Here is a 17,386-nt window from a genome sequence, read left to right as displayed (position 1 = left end):
ATAACCTGAACATATTAAAATAATACAATGATCAGTAATAATGGGGGAAAAAAAGCCCAAAGTAAACACAACGGGGAAGGTTTCAGAAACAAGCACTGAATGCTTTTGGCATGAAAGGATTTCTTTCACATGCCTCATAATCTTACTGTTGATTTGATTGAATTCATGTAAACAGACTCATAAATGACATTTTGTACAGAACAAAAAATCTTTTTAATTAAATAGCAAATGAAACATCTGTGTTTCTTTTCTCTGATGCCAGAAACAAAAAAAAGTATTTCCTCGTTTATACTGATGCTATTTTCTGACCTTCATTGCTGGAATTTGTTCCTTGATTTAAATTTCTCTGATCACATACTGTCCCTGTGTCATGTGCATGATTATAACATTAAAATTAGTTATGCTTATGATTTCATCAATGCTTGGACGTGGTTTCTGCTGGCATGATGCTAACTAAAAACTAATCCCACACCAATAACTAACAACCCCTTAAACACATTCAGTTTTTTTTTCCTTTGGGGGGGTATTCTTGGTTCAAACTTTGTATAAAGCAACAGCAATGTGATATTGCTGAAGAAACAGACGTTATTACAGGGTTTCATCAATCACCTCAGCTCTGCTCAGATGAATTATTATGTTTTTTCCCTCAAAGTGCAGATGTGGTTGAAATTACATCTCATCAACCATCCATCATGTTTCTTTCCCTCCAGCTCTTTTTAGGCCTCGTTTCTTTTCCATTGCACTTTCTCTTCAGATTCATTGATTTCTTTGAGCACATTCACATTACTATGTAACTTACTACAACTACTATATGTCCACTGTAGCCCCAGGAGATTAGCATTAAGAAATGTGTTCAAAGTGACAAAAAGCAACAAATAGAAGCAGCACCGTGGCTTTTTTGTTGGTGGATGGATCTTGGCCTGAAGACAAAGGTGTTTTTAAAATGTACTTGCTTTAGATGTGGACCGGATTTATAATATGGAAATGTTGTACCCTCTCAAAAACACTTGAGTGGAGCACCACTTGGTTGAATAACAGAGCACTATCTAAAGAAGCCTCTAATCATATGGAATTACAGATATTTATATACATTTATAGTCTAATTTTAGTCTCTTTTTTGATTTCCATTGTTTTTGACCACCTTGGGTCTTTTTGCAGATTCCTCTGTGATAATTTCCCTTTCATCCCCCAAAAAAGTAAAGAAATCTGGGAAAATATCACAGCAGCTTATGGAAAACATTCACTTATTCTTATTATAAAGGGATTTTTAACTCACTCAAGAAAAGATGTATCCACTGTCCATATAAGTAAAAATAAAAGGCAGCTAGCCCTTCTGCAAGTATCAACACAGTAAATACATAATAATTCCTCTTCTCTTCAGACTTGAGGGTTGATATGATTTACCTGTTGAGTTTTCACATTTACATTACGTCAGATATAGGTTAAAAGTCCTATCAGTCAGAGCTTGCAGGGGTGCTATTAGTTGTTGAAGTAAAAAAATGGAGGCAGACAAAAAGCTGCTTGTTTGGGCAAGATTATGTCTAAAATAGTCATGTAGCTTTGTGAGGACCACAAACCTGACAAGTGACAGCCTTACAGACAACTTTTGTTTTTTAATGTGGACCCAACAGTAAATTTTACCTTTCAGGATCTTATTATCTTCAGTAATTGGTGTCTCTGTGTGTTTTAGTGTGTCAGGAGACAGTTTGGGAGGCCTTTAAGATCTTCTGGGATCGGCTGCCCGAGCGGGATGAGTACCAGGGCTGGGTGAGCCGCTGCATGGATGGCTCCATCAGTGTCATGGACATAGGCAGATTCTTCAGCCAATCAGAGGAGCATCGGAGTCTCATCAGGAGTGTAAGAACACCACTAAAGCTAATAATTGATCCATTAATTGATATCTTAAACAATAATAAAAATATTTATAAGTTGCAGCCCTGCTTTCAGATAGTGGTATTGGTGCAAAACGTTTTATTCTCCACTGTTCTCATCATTATACATTTACAAAAAGAAGATTGCTGTGGTTTTCCATTCTTCCCCATCCACGTTAAATTAAAATTAACAGGCTAAAGCAAACCATATTCGTGCTTCTTTGGGAAGTTGTAAATTTTGGTGATATTCTTTGCTGATTATGTGTTTTTCTGTATTTCAGAGAGTTGCTCTGGTTGCTGCAATGAACATGTAAGTTACCAGCAATTAGACAGTCAAATGTGTTATTGTGTAAACTGTACAAATATAAATTTAACAAATCACTAAGTGACGTGTCATGTCCATGGATATCTTAAAAAGTAAATAAGTAAATAGTAAATAAACAGTAAATAATGTTGTCAGGTCAGACAGGACTATTTAACGATTTGAACTTTGAAAGCTTTCAAGCAACAAAATCTTAATCAACAACTTTGATAATACTGCTAATTATAAACAGTCTACATGTAATTCAGCAGCACAGTCACACAGTGGTTAGCACGGTTGCCTCACAGCAAAAAAGTCCTAAGTATAATTCAACCATTAGGGTCTTTCTGTGTGGACTTTGCATGTTCTCCCCATATTTGCGTCCATATTAGTCCGGCTTCCTCCCACAGCCCAAAGACATGCAGTTAGTGGGGTTAGGTTAATTGTTGAATCTAAATTACCCATAGGTGTGAATGTGAGTGAGAATGGTTGTCTGTCTCTATGTGTTGGCCCAGTGACAGACTGGCGACCTGTCCAGGGTGTACTCTGCCCCTCACCCTATGGTAGCTGGGATAGCTCCGCGCCACCCTGAATTGGATAAGTGGAAGAGAATGGATGGATACATGTAATTCTTAGTTTATTGCTTTCCTAGAACATTATTTTTAACTTAATAAGTCTGTGGTCTTTAAAATAAAATATCTCACTTCAATACAACACATTGTACAACGCTAGTTCAAAGCAAATTATGAGTTTATGCACTATGTATAGCCTAACAGTATTAAATTAAGTTTAATCAGTATTAAATCAATAAGATTTCTGAGGACCTGACACTGAGGTAAATGGTTTGTTAGACTTTTTGTACCAGCAGTGATTAGTTCAAAAACTAAAAGTGGTGGTTGTGTATTTACATCTATGTTGTGTTTGATCACCTGCTGCAGTGTGCCCATCAGCCCTACTCCATGCAGGTAGGCCTGCAGACACTGAACACCAACCACAGAGCTGGGCTGGAGTCAGACAGTGGAATTAGGAGACCTATTTTGCTAATTTAGTGCTCTATATTCTGACTCTGGGATTTCAGAACTTATTACTTATTATTTATAATTGCTGAATCTCTATGCAGCCCTTCAGAATCAGAATACTCTATAAATTTCTAAGGAAATTGCTCCAAATCAATAAGGAGGGTAAATGACTGAACTAAATTAAATAATGTATATATTACAAAGTGAAATCAGGTCCTAATATATATATACAAATATAAATATCGAGAATATTACAGAGATTAAACACATGTGACTGACATTGTACTCTAAACTGTTTCTTTAACACCCCCATCCCACCCTACCCCCTTTTCTGGAAGCCAGCTGAGGGGCAAACATCAGACTTTCTGAGCTGTGTGTGGTAAATAAATGCATGACATAGTTCAGGCAGTTGAAAGAACAGTGGTTAACTCATTATTTAACACTATGTCTATGTTTACAGCATATATCTGACAGTGTTCGTTGGCATTAGCACTAAGATCAAAATGTATCAGAGTAGAAAATAAATAAAAAAAAATGTCAGCTTTAGTCTAATCTAGAGATTTTGAAGAGCTTTAATGACTCCATCCCAGAGACAGAAAACTGAGCTTTGTTGCTTTCTACTCTGGCAGGACGCTGGCCAGTTTTAGAGGTTGGAGAAGAGAAAGGGAAGTGCTCGCGTGCGTGGCTTGTTTATCATCTCTGCTTTCTTTGGCTTGCTGCATGTTTATTTATTTATTTTACAGTTGTGTGGTTTTTGTTAATAAAAATTCCTCAGTCCAGCTGCATGGGAATTGTTGCAGTTTAATAAGTTTAAAGGGGAATGCCAACTATTTTAAGGATTCACAGATGTTTTGTGTACATTGACAATGAATGAGGCTCCAGGGTTTGTGGACCTGTAGGGTTTGGTAAATGTTGGACATAAATACGAGACTTTAAAATTGTTCTTCTCACTAAACTGGGAAACAAGAAGGACATAGAAACCTTAAAACAGATGATGTTCCCCTTTAGAAGTCACATTATCATGCTTTATATGTCTTTTGTAGCACATCAAATCTTTGTTTACTAGACAAAGTTAGACTTCACAGCACACCATCACAGAAGAGGACAAAAACAGAAGTATTAAAGCATTAGTATTAAAGAAGCTGGCACTGTCCTACTGGTTAAATGATGTTTCTCTCAGCTGAGTGCTAGAGGAGATAAATCACGTTTTTGCTAAATGCTTTGCTTTTTGTCTCTGTTTGTCTTGTAGCTCGGAGACACCGACCACTCAGACTGGAGATGCAGTGACCGAGATCTCACCAGGTAAATATTTTTGATATCAGGGAGTCTCCATTACCCTTTCAATGTTCTAATGAGCTTTTAATACAATAAGCAGTTATTCTTAAGATACTACTAGATGCTTTAGTTATTTTCCAGTGTATCAGAAATAATTCCCATCATGGTAATCAGTTCATCTGGCAATATTTGTCTTTTGAGCTCTGTGCTCTGGTCAGTATAAGCCAGTTATTCAAAACGTCCTTAACTTTGACCAATTTTTTTTTTAAGAACACAAAGTACATGAAGATATTTTTGGTAGTAACTTAGTAACTTGGCAGACAGAGCCTTTTACTCTGTTTGGTCAGAAAGCTCAGCTTTGTCCAGAAACACGTTTTGGACAAAAGCCAATCACGGCTCACTGTAGCCTCAACATGTGGCTACACGTGTACACAAGGTGGACCATTGCTGATTACTTGATTTATGCATCTCCAAAGATATATCTCAGCCAACTTGTACAGAGAAGGGTGTTATCATTATCTATTGTACCCTAATAAATTGTGGGTCAAGGAAGTTGATAAACCCACCAGGACTTTGGTTTAAAACTGATAAATTGAAAAAAAAAATACTGATTTGAGAAGCCCCTGTGCATGCCAAAAACTTCTAGTTTAGGGATGTTTTGCCATCTTTGGCATAGCCCTAACAAATATTCATGAATGGGCTTTACAACTAGCTGAAGGAATCTATGGACTGGATGTGCATACAGATTAGTGCCTTACTGGTGACTCTTTTACGAGCCACTGAAAGTCTTTGTTGAAACCCCAATTGGTGGCACAAAGTGTCAGCAGCCGCAGTCACGCACCTTACAACCAAATCTGACTTATGTGAAGTAGGAGTGGGTGCAGGAGGCTGATTCCCGTGACACGCTCCACTCTCAGAATAGATCTGTAAGCCTATTTACGGGCAACTGTCTGGTCAATGGATGGAGACTGAGTAGAGGACTGGGAGCAGAAATGTGGACATGACAGAGTTACTGCAGGACAACTATCAGGGTTAGTGAAATCACAGCTACAGATGGTTCATTTTGACCTTGTTTTTGTTTCATGTCATCATCAGTATGATTTCTGTCAAAGTGCATCGGCTATGAGGTCTTCACATTGACATCCAATAGAAAGAAAACTGCAGAATGTTTTCATGACACTCTTGGTTCATGAAGTCGGTGACGTTCATGATAGTCCCCAGATCTCAATGAGATTCTCAACAGAACCCCTGCTGTCAGAAGTCATGAATTGCAGCCTTTTTTTTAGCAGATCATTTTAAGGATTAGTTACTTGTTGGCAGACCTGGAAGTTATTTTATCCAGAGGGAAAACATGGCAGACTTCCAGTGGAACTTTAGGTCACAGGTTAGCATTGTTAAGTAACATTCTTCAGCTCTGCAGTCAATGTCAATTACAAGCAGGAACAAGGAGGCAAAGGACACACCTTGTATTATGAAGCTGAAAACTGCAATAGCGAGGATAAACTGAGTATTTCTTAAAAACTGGTGCTCTTCTCTTCAGTTCTTTTAAGCATTTTATACTTACCCTCATTGTTACAAAGAACCCATTTAGGATATCTGATAAGTTAAATATATATACAGAAATGTTTTGGTGTTGTTATTTGTTGTATTCGAGATTAGTGTATCAACAATAAGGTGAGCAAAATTTAAAAATTCTGCAGTAGAATTTGGTTGTAATGCTTAAAATGCTACCTTTTCTTTGTCCTCCTCCTTTAAGTTTTCTCTTCTTTTTTGCAACTATAGGAGAGAGTGACATCATCATTGGATCAGAGACAATCACAATCAAGCAAGACGATCTTACTGTAGATCTTGAGGTCACTTCTTGGGTTCCTCTGGTCTCTGTGACTAAAGGTCCACATCAAGAGTCTACGGCACACATTAACACTGAGGTTTTAAGTGTTGGGGGCCTGCTTGAGGATTCTGTGGAGGTGGCAACAGAGGCTGATTACGCTGTTACACATAAGCCTTTAAATTGGATCGATCAGGAAATTGGGGAAGACAAAACTATCCCTGAAATATCAGATAAGGAGGAGGCTGTAGTTGAAGATGACAAGATCATTGGGATCATCCCTGAAAATGTGATCATAGTTGACTCTGAGGTCATTCAGGAAGTTACCCCAAAAGGTGAGAAACCTCCATTAGAGGTTGTGGCCCATGAAGCACCCACAGAAGAAACTGTTGTGGTTCTTCAGAAGCCCACCACAGCATCAGAAACTATCACATTGGAGGAATTAGGGCAGAAGGTACATCCGAAGGTGACCTCTGAGGCTCCTTCAGAAGTCATGATACAGCACATCCCTAAGGCAACCACGGAAGATGCTGTTGAGACAGAAATTAAACGAATTCCAGAAAAATCTCTGGATATCCATGACAAAACGTTCACTGAGGATTTTGTAGAGAAACCCTCAGAGGATTTACAAGAGCCAATTGATGAAGCAATACCACTTCCAATTCCTGAAGAAGCTGAAGGCAAAATACATGCACCTCCAGTAGAACATCCTTCAAAGGCAGTTGTAGAGGTGAGCCAAGAAGTAACCAAAGTCATCACAGAAGCAACAGAAACTGTATTACTGATAACAGATGCAGAAGAAGAAGCTGAAATATTCAATAATGTGACTCCAAAACAAGGATCTGCCTCAAATGTAGAAACAGAAGTCCCCTCCCAGGCCTCAATTCTGACGACAACACATAAGATGGAAGTAACAGTTGTTGAATACACTCCAAAGGACAAACCAACACTAATGGCTGAGGTTACTTCTAAGCCTGTTCTAATATTAGAACATAACAAAGGTGAAAAATATAGTGTCACAGAGGAACCGCCAACAATACAGATAACTACATCCAAGGAACACAGCAAAGAAGAAATACCAGTGGTGTCAAAAGAGGAGGTAAAAGCAGAAGTCAAACAAGAAGAGGTTGTTCTGGTAGATAGGACTAAACAAATAACACAGACTGGTGTAGAAGGGCCAAAAGATACAGTTGCTGAAGAAGTTGCAGTTCAAACAGTAACAGCACCAGAAGCAGCAGCAAAAGAACTACACAAAAAAGCTGAAGAGGCGACAGTTATAATGGAGACTACATTAATAACCTCAGACGATGTCGCAACAGACACAACAGAAGAAGAAAGAGCTGAGGTAGTTGTAGAAATACCTTTTGAAGAGGAAAAACATGTAACACAGATAGAAGGGAAAATATCGGAAGCTACAGGAGAACCAGTTAAAGATGAAGATGATACAAGTGATGACTTTAGAGAAACTGTACAGGAGGAAGGAAGAAAGGAAGAAACTACAGAACAACCAAAACTTTTAGTGGAAACTTTACATGAACCTGAACCTCTCAAACCTGTGGAAGAAATTGTAGATATAGTAGAACCTTCAGAAATGACTACAAAGGATGTCAAACCCATAGAAGAAACAACAAAGGAGACTGAGCCCACAATAGAACCAGCAGAAGAAGTAGAACTTGTAGAAGTCATCAGAGAAGAGACTAAACCTCTGGAAGAATTGGCACAAGAACTGGAACCTGTTAAAGAAACCACAGAAAAGACAGAACTAATAGAAAAACCAGTGACAGAGGCCAAATCCGTAGAAGAGATTCATGAGAAGTCACCACAACCCAAGAGAGAACCGACAAGAAAAACAGAACTAAGTGAAGAAATGACAGTGAAACCTGAACTCAAAAATGACCCAGTTCAAGAAGCAGAAGGACCAGAACTCAAAGCAGTACCCACAGAAGAACCAAGAGAAGGCGAACTCATCAAAGATACTACAGAAAAAACACAACCCACAACAGAACCAGCCCAAATTGAATCTATAAAAGAAACTGGTGAAAAAAATGAACCAACAAGACAATCTATAGAACAATCAAAACCCAAAATAATAACGGAGGATGATAAACCTGATTTTGTTTTAACATCTGTCAATAAAACTCAAGAAGCAGCTGAAGGGGAAACATTTGAGGACAGAGAAGAAGCTGCCTCTGAGAGCTTAGATGAGGTAACGGAGAAAGAAGCTGGATTTGAAGATCCAGAAACAGATGAAACTTCACCAGAAGTTACAGAGACCCCTTCAGAATCTGATGAAGAAATCACTCCTGTGCTTGTTGTTGTTCCAGAAGACACAGAGACATCTGCACCTGAGATAACAGTGGAACCTCCAGGTGGATCTGAAGTGGGAAGTGAGGAAGAAATCTCAAAGGCTCCACTTGAAAAATCTCCAAAAGCTGTCACTGATGCCCAACCAGACACAATTTCAGAGGTAGAAACCCCTAAGGGGGTCACCCCAGAGTCTCCTAAAGAGCTTCCCAGTAAGGAAGATGGTGCCTCAGATGAGGGCAGTATCCCGGTAGCTTTAGAAGACCCTGATCAAGAATCAGCTGAGGGTGACTCCCCAACTGAAGAAGTGGATGAAATCTTAACAGAGACTCCACTAGAAGTGGCACCTGAGTCAGTTGATTCCATCACCCTAGAAACAGTTGTGGATTTCACTGAAGAGAGAACACAAAGTACTACACTGGGTGCCACTGAGGAGTCTACCCCTACTTCCTATTTGGAGGTTACGACCAAGTATGTGGTCGAATACAATAATGGTAACTTTCCCGATCTTACAGAGAGGGTTTATGACGTAAATGGCAACTTTTTTGGAAACAATGGCTTCAAGTTGGAGGATGAGGAGGAGAACTTGGTAAGAAGATATGTTTAATCAGATGACTTGAGGTAATCCCTTCATACATGACATTCCAGTACCAACCCCATATCCGTATGCCTACCTTCAAATTTAGATTGGCAATGAGATAGACACGTTACTTCTGCCCCCGAGGCCCCTGAAGGATGAGGTGGTAGAGTTGAGCATGAAACTGAAAGAGGAAACCTACAACGATGCGCTGAGAGACCCAAGCAGCTTTGAGTATCAGCAGCTGGCCAGACACTTCAAACGCAGGGTGAGTCAACTATATTTTCAATCTGCTCTATATATGAAGGGGTCTGTGCAGACATGCCATGTAATGTGCACTTTTTAAGATGCTTTACCACTATGAAATGTTGGGTTGGATATACATGACTTTCTGAGATATCAACATACCTGCTGTAGTCATTACCTGAACAGTGACTTGTATACAGCATTAAGAGTATACTCACGGGTATTTTTCTAAAGAATTTTATATGCTTGACTGCAAATTCTTTGCATTAGATAACAGCCAAAAATGTCAAATGAAAAAGAGTAGGAGAAGGAGTGTGATTCTTTTTTCATTCATATAAACCAAGAATATTAATGCAAATATTAATGACTCAACAAATCTGAAGAAGAACCTTAGAATCTGTGGTCAATCTTTCATGAAATCAGTGCAGCTATTTAATTGAGTTTATTTCAGTGAGTGAAATGGATTTGAAAACTCTTTTTAAGGCTTAATATTAGGTCTGGTGGTGCGGTGTTTTTTTGGAGTAGGAAGTGAAAATGTCAAAGTCAGAGTGGAGTCCCAAATTATTGGCAAATGCTAGCTAGTTTTCTCAGCAAGCTGACACAAATACTTGTACATTTGTGCTAATTAACATATAAATAAAATCCCAAAATTTCGCTCACCAAAAGAGACTTCTTGAATGGCCTATTAGTACAATTAAGCATAGAACAGCCATACTAGTACTCACACAATTACATTTAAAATGCTCCAAAAAGCTCAACAGCACAAACACAGTCTATCCTAGGGAATCGATTTGCTGACACGAAGCCTGGAAGACAGCTAGCAGCTACAGCTCCATATGTCATCATCTGTCTGCCAGTCTACGAGGTCATGCCTCTAATAATACAAACCTTGAGTCTTAATACAATTTAAACAGATGAGTTATAAAAATTATCCCCTGTATAGTTGTTATGAAGGGGGAAATTAGGGTTTTTTTTGTAACAGGCTTTTGTATCAGGTAAACATGTGTATTTCTGCTGTAAAGGTGGATATTCTAACACTGAATCACTGCTGGAGCCAGCCTCAAGTAGACATTAGAACAGGGGGGTGGGGGAACACCAGGCCTCAAGGACCGGTGTCCTGCAGGTTTTAGATGGGTCCTTGATCCAAAACACCTGATTTAAATGGCTAAATTACCTCCCCAACATGTCTTTAAGTTCTCCAGAGGCCTGGTAATAAACTAATCATTTGATTTAGGTGTGTTGACCCAGGGTAATATCTTAAATCTGCAGGACACTGTTCCTTGAGGCCTGGAGTTCCCCAGCCTTGCATTAGAGGAACTTCAATCTTTGTTACTTACTTGGTGTCGGTTTATCTAACCCTTTACACATGGGTCAAGTCACTGTACCTGGGGCTATAGGTGCCAGGAGACCTGTTTAATGTAACTGTAGTTTTTGTCTGTTGAACACAAAGTTGTTCAAAGCAAATGCAAACATATGAAAGTAGCAGTTTAGAGTCTAGGGGCCTAAAAAGAGGAGCATCTCCTTCTCAATGATTGTTGTTTGTACTCTGTGAGCTATTTTATGTTGGAAACAGCAGGGATTTTCTGGAAATGATTTTTATCTCAGAACGTTTTTAACTTTGTTCCTCCTTGTTTTGGTTCTGTGCTTCCTGCTGACACCTCTTCTTCCCTCCTTCCTTCTCTTTAACTACTTTCTCTGACGTCCACCATACTTACTCATCACCAAACTGACTTGCTTGTGGTTTCCCACAAACTGCAGACTCAGGAGTTTGGCTGTGTCTTTAAAGGCTTTTGCCTGTTTTTCACGCATTCGGATTCTTCACGCTTTTGAGCTCAGTTTCCTCCCCCCTGCCAGCAATCGGCTATACGAGCCGATGAGGCAGAAACAGAGCTGGAAAACTGCAGAGGACACACAGTACAGTATACGAGCAGTGAGTCACCACGAGCTGCTGGAAAAAAAGCTGCTTTGCCAGGAAAGCAGAGCGCTGGTGAGTTCCCGAACTGCCGGGAGGCTTTCAGGCTCCACTCCACGTTAGTGACGCGGGAAGGCAGTTTATGGTTTAAGTATCGGGGTCAGGCTTGTTAATGAGGGAGTATGAAATGGATAATAGAAACAGCAGGAGCTCTGCTGCAGCACAGAAACACACATGAAGAAGAAGAAGCACAGTGCAAATGCAAAATGCTGTTTTTTATCCAGATAAGCATGACTTTAACTGGGCATCAAGAAACCCAATGGCCAACCATTTATCAGTTTATGTCTTTCCATGATGGTTTTACAAAGTGGGAAGACTTCCAACTTGAAGAGCTAATACGTGTTTAAAAATGCACACAGTGGTCACTCTCTGAGAAGACTGTATAAACCTCCAGCTTTATGAACATTAGCAGGTCTTCCGAGTACGTCTCACCATCAGCAGATCATTTTTCTTGATAATTTAAAGCAGAAAAAGGGCTGACATGAACAATACTCATATGGAAAAAGACTTACTTCCACTGTTACAACTTAAAGCCATATATTTATATAGTTAATTATTCACAGTGTATTAAATCTTTACAGATTGCAGTCTTAAGTAAAGGTCAATGTTTCTTTCTCTGACAGTTTGAGTCCACTCATCCTTCGTTGCAGCTTTTAGCTGCACACATTTCACAGCCAAAAGTAATTTAAAGAGATTATTTTCATCTCAACTATGAGACTGTCTGACAAATGAGAAGTCCACCTTCTCTCCAGAAATATTCATCAGTTCTTTAGCAGTTCCGAGCAAAACAACATCAGCTCTGCCTCTAATATCATGCCCTGACTGCTCAGTCCATAATACACTGAAGCCCATGGGTTAAGGCTCGTTCAACCAGGCAGTCAATCCTAAGCTACTAACCCTGGCCCGGGACTAGAGTAAGGTGCTTGGTAACTTTGTTCTAGGCAGAATAACTTGGTTTTTGCTGTTGTAGTTTATCATAGTGATATTCATAATCACTCTTAGTCTAGCCTCACACCTAGGACCAGTCTGCCTTGTGAAACTATAAACTTGGCTTTTGTGACCACTCGGATGATTTAAATCAAATCAAATCAAATCACTTTTATTGTCACATCACATGTGCAGGTACATTGGTACAGCACATGTGAGTGAAATTCTTGTGTGCGAGCTTCACAAGCAACAGGGTTGTGCAAAATACAATAATGTAAACAAGCAAAATACAAGAATGGCTACATCTGAAACTAATAAATATATGTACAATATATAATAGTATATGCATTTCTGGATGTGTATACTAAATATTTTTCTACGTGTGTGTGTGTGTGTGTGTGTGTGTACACATATTTTACAAATTAAATAGAGTAAACAATAAATAAAATATATAAAATAAAATATACAGAGTTGAGACATGTGCAAAACAGTGGCGTTACTGTACAGTATGGAGTGCATAATGTTAAAGTTCCAGTAGTGAAGCTGAGGTGTCTATGACGTGTTCAGCAGTCTGATGGCCTGATGGAAGAAGCTGTCTCTCAGTCTGCTGGTACGGGACCGGATGCTGCAGAACCTCCTTCCTGATGGAAGTAGTCTGAACAGTTTATGGCTGGGGTGACTGGAGTCCTTGATGATCCTCCCCGCTTTCCTCAGGCACCGCTTCCTGTAGATGTCTTGGAGGGAGGGAAGCTCACCTCCAATTATCCGTTCAGAGCACCGCACTACTCGCTGGAGAGCTTTGCAGTTGTAGGCGGTGCTGTTGCCATACCAGGTGGTGATGCATCCAGTGAGGATGCTCTCAATGGCACAGTGATAGAAGATCCTGAGGATGCGGGGGCTCATGCCGAATCTTTTCAGTCTCCTGAGAAAGAAGAGGCGCTGCTGCGCCTTCTTCACTGTTTTGTTTGTGTGTACTGACCACGTAAGATCCTCAGCCAGGTGTACACCAAGGAACCGGAAGCTGCTCACTCTCTCCACAGCAGCGCCGTTGATGGTGATGGGGGTGTGTACTTCTCTGCACCTCCGGAAGTCCACTATCAACTCCTTTGTCTTTGCGACGTTGAGGGTGAGATGGTTGTCTTGACACCAGTGGGTCAGGGCGCTGACCTCCTCCCTGTAAGCTGTCTCATCACTGTTGGTGATAAGACCCACCACTGTAGTGGTGCTGATTTGGTGCTGAACACTTCCTGGATAAGGTGTTTCAGGCCTATTCTACTAGAAACAGAACCTGGATTAGACCTAGAGTGCACTGAGGTCAGTGTACATATAAGAAATCTCTGTGAGTTTCAGACTTTTCTAAATGCTCAGTTCCACACAATGTTTTTCTACCCTTGGTTTTGCACGACATCCTAAAAATGGATATCCCCTAATATAGTCATTTGAGAAACAGAAGCCTCACCCACTTGTTGTTCAACCAATAGAAAAAGCTGTGATCTCATAAAAGGGCTTTATTTTTACACATATATATATATGTTATAAGTTGCTAACTTGGCCTCACAAAAGTCTGGTTTGACTCTGATGTTAGAGGTTTTCACTCATGTTTTCTTCCTTTCTTCGACAAACAGATTGAAGACGCCTTTCATAGAGTGCCGGGCTTCAAGACGGTTTACATTGTGGAATTCAGGTACAATTCAGCTGGCATACAGTACAAAAAGAGCACCTATCAAGCCCTCATGTAAAATTAGTTTTGCTAAAGAAAAGATACAAATTTTAAAATAAGTCATTGACTATTGTTTTAGTTATATTATGTTGTGTTTTCCCTGTTTTTTTCAGACCCCAGAAGGATCTGGAGCGGTAAGTTGGACAAACGTTAGTTTTTCTATTATCCCCTGATTTTATAGATTTGCTACCTGATACAGACAATACAGTAAAGTAACTTCTCAAAGCTCGTGTGGAGATAAGCTACCCTGTAGATTATGAGTCCAAATGTCATGCTTTCCACGTCATCATGTCTTCACAACCCCTGTGACCTACCCTTTGAAGTAAATAACGGCTCTGCTGTAGCTCTGCTCTACTTGCCGCTTAATGTCTTTACCAACAGTCACCTCTTAAGTGGGATAAGTCGTTGGGTAGCTTCAGGCCACCTGTAGACCCTGTAGTGTTACCGTTAAAGGTTTATGACAGGCTCACTGTTATTCTGTCCGGGAAACCCCACCTCAGGTTAGTCTGTCTTTGTGAGCCCCTAAAGCTACCTGAACTCTGAGAGCTGCAGGAGGAAAACAGTCAGGCTGTAAAATCATCAGATTATAGATGTTTGCATGTCAGCTGTGATTTAAAGAAACAAACTGCTGAAACAACATTATCAGACATCAGTAAAAAGTTACTCTTTTCACTAAATATAGCCTTATAACTTGTAGGTTTTATTAAGAACTGCAGTGGATATAATTTCCTCAGACGTTAGTGATAATCTCATAACAATTTGCCAGTATTTATCTTAATTGACATTGTGATAATTTATGGATAATAAAGCAACATCTTTTTAACATTTCCAGATAATGTCTTGATCACTGTTAGTCAAGTTACTTGAAAATAGTAATTAGTTACCAATTAGTGATTACTTCTTCAAGGAGGTAATCCCGTTACTTTACTGATTACTTATTTTAAAAGGTAATTAGTTACTTTATTACTTTATAAAAACATTATACACAACCTGAATACAGACATTTCAGCCCAATTCATTTTTTCTGCATAATCTATCATATAAAATTGAATCAAATGAAAGTCTCTTTTTAAAAATTATTTTAACAGTTTTAATCTTTTAACTTTATGCACATTGCATCAAGCAAAAAATTAGTTATATGCAACTTGAAGAAATTTGTTTAACATTTAAACCTATTTTCTGCATATTTCAGCATATAAAATAAAATATTTTTTTGTGTTTACACTTACTCTTTCAAATAGATCCAAGTAAAACACAGCAAAAAATAAATAAAATCAAAGATTCAGCGGCATTGGGTTAGTGTAGAAAAGACATCTTGATGTCAAGATAATTTCCCAATGTTGCCTGATAATTCCCTACCAAACTAACCTGATGAGATTCAGGTTCCTGTAGTATCGTGAAACAAGCTGACCAGTCCTGTTTTCGTCCTCTTAGGGGTTTGGTGGTCCTTGTGCACTATGCCATCACTCTGGAGGTGGATGGGAGTGGGATTACCAACGACACGTTGGATTTCATCTCTCTGCAGAACAACCTTGTGGAGAAGAACTACCCTGGTTCCGCTGAGCAGCCCACTGTTGTCTACACCATCACTGACTTCCGCAACTACATCACTGAGGCTCTGCACAAAGACAACTTCATGACCAACAATAGCCTGGAGACACAGGGTGACCCACTGCTGTTGGAGAATGGTACCATACCCGACACTTTACCTCAAGTGTTTTAATATTATTATTGAGAAATAAATAATAAGGTTTTAACAACTCAAATAAAACCAAAAACTATGTAAAGCTCAGTTCAAAACAAAACTGAGTGCAAATCCATTTTACTCTTATTCACGATAACAAATAAATATATTCCATCAGACAGATCTTCAACTCTAACTGATCCTGTTTCTTTCTGCAGCAGAGAACTTGTTGCCTCCTGTGAAACCAACAAGTCAACCATTTGACACCTTTGACAACATGGTGAGTCGAACTTAAACATACTTAAAATTATCGGTACATGTTCTATATATGTTCATTTCCTTAAAGTATCGACCATCTTATAAAGTACAAGCATCCAGCTGTATTACTGTTGATAAAAAATTTAAGTAAACATGAGATGAGTGTGCATTTATACTGTTCTGCTAACTCTCTCACATGGAGAATATGGCAAATCATAGTTCTTGGAAACTAGTAAAATATATACAATTTTATGTTGATGACACTCTTTAAATGATTTCTGTTTCAAGGACAATGTCCTCGCTGCAGAGAAGCCTCCCGATGCACCGACGCATGAGGCGGATGACAATGATGTTTTCTCAAAGAAGGAGGACTTCCTGTTCGATCCTTTCAGCCAGTGGAAAGCTCCACAGCTTGACAGGACAAGCGAGAATGATGTCTTTTTGCTTGATGAGAGTACAGCGTCTCCACTGAACCCTGAATTTCCACAGAAGACCTTCGATCTGGAGACTCGAAATAGTAAATTCTTACTTACTGTACAGAAAAGTGAATTTTAAATTGAAGTATAGTGTGAACACACTTGTTTATCTTATAATTGTTCAATAGCTTGGTCAAAAATTCTAAGGCTTGAATTGAACACTATCTAAATTCTTGAAGGTGATTCTGAATTCTGCAGATTGGAGTTTGTTGTTTATATTTTAGATTTACAAAGAGCAAGAAAATGCTGGTTTAATAGTCAAAGGGATGATTTTGAAAAAATCAGGAAAAATTGACCAGTGCACAGGTATATATATATATATATATATATATATATATATATATATATATATTGGAGTTGGCCTCTAGTGTTGTACGCCACATCCCCATTGAGTTCCTGATGAAGGCTCTTAGGGTCCCATTGATCTTGTACAATTCTAGGCATTCCAGTATCCAGCTGTGGGGCATTGAGTCATAGGCCTTCTTGTAATCAATCCAGGCAGTGCACAGGTTGGTCAGTCTGGTCTTGCAGTCTCGGCTGATTGTTCTGTCTACCAGTAGCTGGTGTTTTGCACCTCTGGTATTCTTGCCAATTCCTTTCTGTGTCCCACTCATGTATTGACCCATGTGCCTGTTCATCTTAGCCGATATGATGCCTGACAGGAGCTTCCATGTAGTACTGAGGCAGGTTATTGGTCGGTAGTTGGAGGGGACCGGTCCCTTCTTGGGGTCCTTGGGGATCAGGACCGTCCGGCCTTCAGTTAGCCATTCCGGGTGTCTCTCGTTAACTAGCAGCTGGTTCATTTGTGCTGCCAGACGCTCGTGGAGTGCAGTCAGCTTCTTTAGCCAGTAGGCGTGAACCATGTCGGGCCCTGGTGCTGTCCAACTCTTCATACTGGAGACCCTTTCTTGGATATCTGCCACTGTGA

At 39.5% G+C, this 17,386-nt stretch overlaps 1 protein-coding gene across 1 annotated transcript in view; it reads left to right on the top strand.

Moving 5' to 3' along the window:
• The window catches only part of LOC146680603 (uncharacterized), a 34,434-nt gene that overhangs the window by 1,829 nt on the left and 15,219 nt on the right, over window positions 1-17,386 (top strand). The window contains exons 3-13 of the mRNA XM_085447802.1: window positions 1,691-1,857; window positions 2,153-2,181; window positions 3,111-3,137; window positions 4,441-4,493; window positions 6,249-9,187; window positions 9,285-9,443; window positions 13,946-14,004; window positions 14,154-14,174; window positions 15,475-15,728; window positions 15,943-16,004; window positions 16,271-16,499. Coding sequence (XP_085303928.1) covers window positions 1,691-1,857; window positions 2,153-2,181; window positions 3,111-3,137; window positions 4,441-4,493; window positions 6,249-9,187; window positions 9,285-9,443; window positions 13,946-14,004; window positions 14,154-14,174; window positions 15,475-15,728; window positions 15,943-16,004; window positions 16,271-16,499 — 3,999 coding nt within the window. The remainder of the gene's footprint in view (window positions 1-1,690; window positions 1,858-2,152; window positions 2,182-3,110; window positions 3,138-4,440; window positions 4,494-6,248; window positions 9,188-9,284; window positions 9,444-13,945; window positions 14,005-14,153; window positions 14,175-15,474; window positions 15,729-15,942; window positions 16,005-16,270; window positions 16,500-17,386) is intronic.

This window comes from Copadichromis virginalis, linkage group LG23 (genome assembly GCF_057382275.1).
Source record: "Copadichromis virginalis isolate Kocher_CV1m ecotype Utaka linkage group LG23, C_Virginalis_male_GT1.1, whole genome shotgun sequence".
NCBI lineage: Eukaryota > Metazoa > Chordata > Actinopteri > Cichliformes > Cichlidae > Copadichromis > Copadichromis virginalis.
The sequence above is the reverse complement of the archived record's forward strand: the minus strand, read 5'-3'. Positions and strand labels throughout refer to the sequence as shown.